General features: G+C 31.9%; 1 protein-coding gene across 2 annotated transcripts in view; it reads right to left on the bottom strand.

The window, feature by feature from the left end:
- Positions 1-6792, bottom strand: part of LOC106464540 (ATPase family AAA domain-containing protein 1-B-like) — a 34984-nt gene extending 28192 nt beyond the window's left edge. The window contains exons 1-2 of one of the 2 annotated variants that reach the window (XM_022392271.1): positions 6478-6792; positions 1392-1433 (exon numbers count right to left, since the gene is read on the bottom strand). In XM_022392271.1, the coding sequence (XP_022247979.1) occupies positions 1392-1433; positions 6478-6642 (207 nt within the window). In that variant the 5' untranslated portion in view covers positions 6643-6792. The remainder of the gene's footprint in view (positions 1-1391; positions 1434-6477) is intronic. The other variant, XM_013924685.2, reaches the window with a different exon arrangement.
- Between the last annotated feature and the right edge of the window lie 811 nt (positions 6793-7603).

Genomic DNA, 7603 nt, shown 5'->3' with positions numbered 1-7603 from the left:
CATGTCTCTCATGAAACAATATGTAAACATCTAAGGAATATGGAAAAACTCCATAAAAGAAGGTGTTTGAGTGCCTCAAAAACTCTCTGATGATCGTTTCTAACGTGTGAACATTGCTTCATCTCTTCTGGTGGGTAATACTCGTGAACCATTTTTGGACAGAATGGTCACAGCTGATGAAAAATTGATTCTCTATAGGAAAATATTAAACACTAAAAACAATGGCTCAGTCCTAGACAAAAACCGACCCCAAAACCTGGACTCCATCTGCAGAAAGTGATGCTTTGCATTTGGTGGGACATCAAAGGAGTAATTCATTTCGAACTCCTCAATCCACAGTGAACTGTGAATGCAGAAATCTATAGTCAGCAACTGGAACGTTTAAATCAAGCCCTTCATCAGAAACACCCTTCACTCATCAATCAGAAAGGTGTTCTTCTTCTCCACGACAATGCATGTCCAAATTGTGGCAAGTTTGACACAACACAAGATTATGGAGTTGGGTTGGGAAGTTCTCTCCCATCCACCATATTCTCCAGATATGGCACCATCAGATTACCACCTTTTTCGTTTGTTGCAACACCATCTTAATGGGAAAATGTATGCAAATGTGGAAGGTGTTAAAGAGGACATTGAAATGTTTTTCGCTCCAAAGCCAAGTGATTAAAAAGCAAAGTGGAAAAGCATCATCATTAAGAATGGAGACTATTTCACTTAATAAATGTTTTGTTTTGATATACAAGTTGTTTAGGTTTTTTCATCTAAAAAAAAAGCAACATTAATTTCTTGATGACCTAATAGATGGGATTAAGGCCAAATGAAGTAGAAGTATGGAGCAATATCACACGATGTTGATAATTATGTATAAAATCATATGTTAAATGCAAGTGAGATGTTTAAACAGAACAAGTGTGAAACTTGTAATAACTGTAGCAGAAGAAATAAATTACTAATAACTTGTTGTATTATTCTAGTATGGTTCGAGATAAAAATTATGTATTTTAGGGTGTAATAAATAGTAAACAATGCTATGAGTATGATATGCTGTAACTTTGAGAGGAAGTGGCCACACATTCCCACAAAGTCAGGGAGTTTTCTTGAATGTTAAGACAAGTGCAAAAGAAAACATTCCAATCTCTGAACCTCATCTCACTTGCTAACAGAATACTCGCAGTATCAACAAATTATATCACTCTACATATGCATACATACTTTTGAAACCAAAAATTATCTATGAAAGAAAAACAATTCTTGTAATTAGAACTTACAATAAGTTTTTCACTGTTACTTCGAAAAAGATTTTATTTTCATAAGCATTAATTATAATTATTTATTATATTTCTTGCCACTACACAACATCTGTTCACTTACCACCCATACAAAAAACTCACCTTAATATTGCTTACTCCTATTCTACTTAGTATTCGCTCTGCCTGTGAAGAAAGAGAAAAATTAGAAATATTCCCAGTTTCTATAGAAATGATGTTACCAATATAAAACACAAGGAGCATATATTAATTTTGTAAACAAATTTCGACAGTAAAATCATTATAATAACATTAATGATCATTGCATAATTTCTCAGTGAATTAAATAAGTTACACATTAATGTCAAAACTGTATAATGTTAATCTTTCCTTTTTTTATTCTACATTTTTATGTTATCTACTAAAGGTTAGTAGTTAAATATCCTGTCAGAGCTAAACAAAAACTATAAGGATAGACATAAGAATTATTAAAATGTATTTCACCTTTCACTTTTATTTAATTATATCGAAGTATAAATTTTTGTGTATTTTTAAGTGTCTATAATAACATTAAATTCTACATGTTTTAGTATTTTATTTGTCTCTTTCAATGGCCAAGTCTAATTCCCAAAGGCTTATCACTGAAGGCTTCTGAATAATAAAATTCTACCACTTTACAACAATTTCATACTTTGCCCACTTTTCCTTACATCAGCATTAATGAACATAATCTAATTATTGTAAGGTTAAGTAAGACAGGTCTATTGCAGTCTACATCTGAACTGTACAGAATATAATAAATTATCACTTTAAAAAAATATTTCTGAACATGTCATAACAAGGTTAAGTTATCACAATGGTGGATAATTTAGGAATACATGATCATAACTAGGAAAATAATCATATGCAAACTAGCAATTTATTTTATAAAAACATGCTCAAAAAACAAGTTCTACATCTGTTAGATATTAGTTTAATTACATCTAAACTTTAAATTTATGAAAATAAATATAAAAGTTCAGCTTCTTCACAAGAAGCTGAAGATTTTGTGGAGATTGTAAAGGATTTTTCTATATTGAAATGTTACAGAACCTGCTTTTCATAATGTTACTTTAGATATTCTTCTTGCTCCAGGAGAATATATGGTTAGAAATATAGTTCAGGAGCAGTAATACTGTTTAACTATTATGTTTAGTATCATTATGGGAAGTAAATGTAAAATTCCTGCCTGTACATACATACACACAATAATGATTATGATAAAGATGTGCTGTCTTGGTGCAGAATATTTGATACCAAAGGTTAACTTTACACACATATATATATATATATAAATTGCAGTTGTTTGGGCTGACACACTGCACATTACTGACTTAAATAGGTAGGACAATTTAGTTCTAATTCTCAATTTAAATTTACTTTGCAAATTTTAAGAGCGAGTTTTGGAGATTATATTTTTTACTATCAAATTATATAGAAGAGTTATATAATTCTGTATTATTACTGCACTATTTATTTCATCACTGGTTGGTGGTCAAACATATTTTTTGATTTAGAATATAAGTGGGTGGATAAAGTCTACAAGCTTTTTTGTAATTTTCTAATTAGTAACGTGGGATTACTACTAATGCAGGTTTTAAGCACCCAAACCTTACCCTTTTTTATCACTGTTCTTCACTAGTCTACTTAACACTTTTCCACAAGTGTTCTTGAAGTTAACTGAGGAGAGTAACATCCCCAGCACCTTTTGGATGTTATTGCCACAATTAATTTCTTTTGAGTTACACCTTTTGCAGCTACACTCCAAGTAGTCAAACTTTTACCAATGTTTTGTTCTCAGTTATCTTAACATAGGTCAAGGACAACAGTGTACCATTTGCTCCATCAAGTGTATCCCTGCACATCCACCCAAGAAAATGAAAATAAAAATTTAAACCCTTTCCTAATTTTTCAGAAAATCAAGCTGTAAGATGCTGGCCACCATTACTGATAACAGCAACTCATTCAATAAGCTAATTTCCCTGTTAGAAAAATGTCTTAACTGGAACCCAACCTCCTAGCTCATCTTTTTCAAATCTTAAATTTGTGTCCCCTTTTTTCATTTTGTCTTTAGAATACATCCATAAGAAATCTGATACTTTTATCCTTTAAATTGATTGATATCATGAATAATTAACTAATTAAGATTAGCAATTTTGACTACTACCATTTTTGATTATTTCAACTAGCCAAGGTTCATGTGAACAATCGATTGCAGAAAGTAACTGACAATTAATTCATTAGTAAGTTCCACTAATCATCCAACTCCAGTAATTTGCTAAGTATTTGTCCAACTTACCATTTGATACAAGTCATTGAAGGAGGTTAAAGATTGGACATGTGAGCCACTTACTACTATTTTTTTTTTGTCAGTCCTTGAATAGTGAGCAGGTACCAGAGAATTGGAAGTTAGCTAATGTAACTCCTCTTTTCAAAAGAGGTGATAAAAATTTTCTCATTAATTATAGTTATAGACCTATTAGTCTTACATCAGTTGTGGGAAAAGTTTTGGAAAGTCTGTTAAAAGATGCTTTGAAAGTCACTTAACAAAGTTTAGAATTTTACTGAATAGTCAACATGGTTTCACTAAGAGAAAATCTTGCCTTACAAATCTTTTGACATTCTTCTTTGAAAAGGTTACTGCTTATGTAGATGAAGGTAAGAATGTAGATTTGGTGTATCTGTATTTTCAGAAAGCATTTGACAAGATGCCACACAAAAGGCCTTTAAAAAACCATCTCTATAGGTGTGGAGGATAAGTTAGCAAATTGGATAGAAGAGTAGCTGGATGGAAGAAAGCAGAGGGTTTCTACAAATGGAGTTCAGTCAAACTGGATTAATGTCAAGAGTGAGGAACCTCAGGGTTCAGTCTTAGGACCTTTGCTCTTTTTTTATTTACATCAATGACATGTATGAAGGAATAGTCAATATATATTACTCAAGTTTGCTGATGATATTAAGTTATTGGATGTTGCTAGCTGTAAAAAGGATGCTGCTGCTTTACAAAAGGACTTAGATCATTTAGCGAGTTGAGTTAATAAAAGGCAGATGGGTTTTATTTATAATAAGTGCAAAATAATGCATGCGGGTTATCATAATTTAATTATAAGTATAATTTGGATAGGACTAACCTTAACAGTGTTATGAAGGAAAGGGATAATGGTGTAATAGCTGATCAGTCTCTAAAGTCATTCAAGCAGTGTGCTGTTGCTAGTGGTAGGACAAATATCTACAGAAGTATTGAGTACAAGTCTCAAGAGGTTATAATTTCATTGTACAGGTCACTGGTTAGGCCACATTTGCAATACTGTGTTAAGTCTTGGGCTCCTTACCTTAGGAAAGACACTGAATTGTTTGAAAGGGTTCAGAAAAGGGTTACCAGAATGGCACCTGGGATGGAAGGGTTGTTATATACGAGGACAGACTGAAATCAATCAAATTTTCGTTTTCTCTTAGAAAAAAAAAAAAAGAGTTGGAGGGATCTGACTGAGGTGTTTCAGAATGTAGAGAGAATTGATTGTGTTGATGCATCACCTTTTTTCATATTTAACAGTGAAAATAGTAGGACCAGAGGACAAAAATATACATTTTGGTGAGGTAAGAGTCATCTTCAGCTAAGTCAGTTTCATTTTTCTAACAAGATGGCCTTTGGAATGGGTTGCCTTCAGATGTTGTAGAGGCAGTAAATTTAAGTGAGTTTATGAAAAAGCTTTACAAGTATATCAATGATAGGGCCTGGCTTTAAGATTTTTTTATTCTAATTATTTTAATTTAGTTTAGAGGATGGAAGAGCCAAGATAGACCAATAGGTACCACGTTGTCCCAAATCATTATGTTATCTTCACTAAAACTACAATTTCTCTACAGTTTAATGACATCAGCAAACTTTATTAATTATGCCCTATTGCTTTCTTTTACCGTCCTTCTACAGTCTAACTAATATTTCCTCAACTCCAATCAATGTAATTTTTGTATATAATCATCTGCATTAAAATAATATTTATTATAAATTTTTTCATCACTTGTTTGTATTGATTATATTTTGCTCACTTGCAGATCATTGTAACATACTTAGCTTTTAAGGTAACATATATATGTATGTGTGTGTGTAATGTAGTTAAGAATACTTCAGAAAAACATTTAACTAGCAAAAAATGAATATGAGAATGTGGTTATGAAGACTAGTAACATACTAAAAGTCCACTGCATTTCCTCCTAATATTAATGATCAAAAGAAAATGTAAAACCCAATAAGTAATGTATTTTTACTGGTATAGAAATGAAATTAAAATTTTAGTAATAAGGAGAAAAATTACAGAGTGCAAAATTCCTGATTTAGTGAGATAAGTTCTGTAATTACAAAAACTGAGTACACAGATTTTGATTGTTAATTTTAAACTTCAATACTACCACTTAAATTTATATAAAGAAATGGTGCAAGGAAGATATGGGAAGTTAAGTGCTTAACAGTTTACATCTGTTTTGATAAAGTAAAATTATCTAGTATTACTATTAGACCTTACAGACTGTTTTGCAAACTAGAATAGAGCATGCTTTTTGGAAAAGGAAATTTCTAGTCTTGCTAATTGCCTTTTTTATGTGAATATTCTGTTTTATTTATTAATTTAATCCTCCTTATAGATATTATCTTAACTTCTACTCAGATTTAAGATTTTACGTGTATATGGAACTACTGGAAATTGGAATAATTTGTTTGAGAACAGGGTATAAGTATGACAGTACAAGCCCTGGTAGTTAATGAATTTAAAATAATAAATACTTATTATCAAATGCCTAAATATTTAGTGTTTCTGAACACAGCAGAACATTGTGGCTTTTTTAATTTTGCTTAAGGCTTAACGACCTGCGTTACTAGTAGTCCAAATATCGGGCTATGTACTCTATATTTTACAATTTTTACTCTTAGTCTTAGTAGTCTTACTGACAAAACTAAGACTTCATCACCTAATACTAACAGAAATACTTTTTTTACAGATGGTTATTATTAATATCCTCAATAATAAATTAACGTTAGGTATATCACTACACTGATACGGTTGGAACTGTGCAATGGTGGTGATCACATGCAATACGATTAAAAAACTAGTTTTTACTACTCTGATAGTCATGCTCAATATAATTGCACCGATCGAAACAGGTACATATAATTTTATTCAGTTTTTCAGCTTACCCGTTTCTGAGCTTCAACCTTTTGCTTCCTTGTAGGATCTATTGCATTAACCATCCATTTGACACCGAAATAAGTCAAAGCACCAAATAATGTAAGTCGAAAAACAAGTCCTATAATTTCGTTCCTAGTTAACTGAGAAGTAAAATGCACTTTTCCTCCAGCCATTTCTATAACTAAGTTAAAGTTACGTAATTTAAAATTATCCACGCAAAACCATTAATTTTCTTGCGCAGAGGGCGATAAAATCGCATTTCAGAGAAAAATGAGATCAAATGACCTACGTGGTGTCAAACCCTACCTTTTCCAAATCCTATCCCATTTATCCTAATACGCATGCGTTTGGCGTAAATGAGGCTTGAACATTTCGTGTTGTAGCATAAAAATATAAGCTTAGAACTATTGTAATAATATTCATAATCCTTTCTATACACCTTAAGAAGGTTGGCCAAATTAGTAGCTTAGTTAATTTTCGCCTTTAAAATTAGGAAGTACAAAGATAGAATTTGGCACATGGTAGTACCAGGTAGGATTGGATTTGGCGGCACACTCCTGTGACCTCTGAATGATTATTACATCATGTTTCAAACCTCAAATAATAATCGTTTGTGTCCATATTCGCGCAAAGCTACACAACAATAATCTGCGTTAGCCATCTCTAACTTTTAACTAATAAACTACAGAGAAAACAAGTAGTCAACATCACCAACTATTAATTTTTGGGCTACTTTTATCAAATAGTAGGATTATAACCCAAACACAATCTCAAGGCGCAGAGGGCAATGTTGGGTAACAGAACATGAATGTGGGGAACCTTGGATCCATAGCCCAGCACACTAAATACTAGGCCACGCTAAGCCTCAAATTATAATAATGGTACGCAGACTTTTTTTAGGCTATGTTTTTTAACATTTTTAATTCATAACTTTTGCTAGAAGGACATTTGCCATGATATAATGATGATATTGTTACGTCTCCGTTCGTTAATTAATTTTCCGTAAAAATTCTTTCCGAAGAAACTTTACCGATACAAGTCCTTTCTTAAATAAAACTTAGACCTTCTATAATGAAATATTTTGCTGGCATATAAAATCATATCGAACAAACTCTATCATATCGGTGACAGTTT

This window comes from Limulus polyphemus, unplaced genomic scaffold, assembly GCF_000517525.1.
Source record: "Limulus polyphemus unplaced genomic scaffold, Limulus_polyphemus-2.1.2 Scaffold1682, whole genome shotgun sequence".
Taxonomy (NCBI): domain Eukaryota; kingdom Metazoa; phylum Arthropoda; class Merostomata; order Xiphosura; family Limulidae; genus Limulus; species Limulus polyphemus.
Note: the sequence above shows the minus strand (reverse complement) of the source record. Positions and strands in the feature narration are given on the sequence as shown.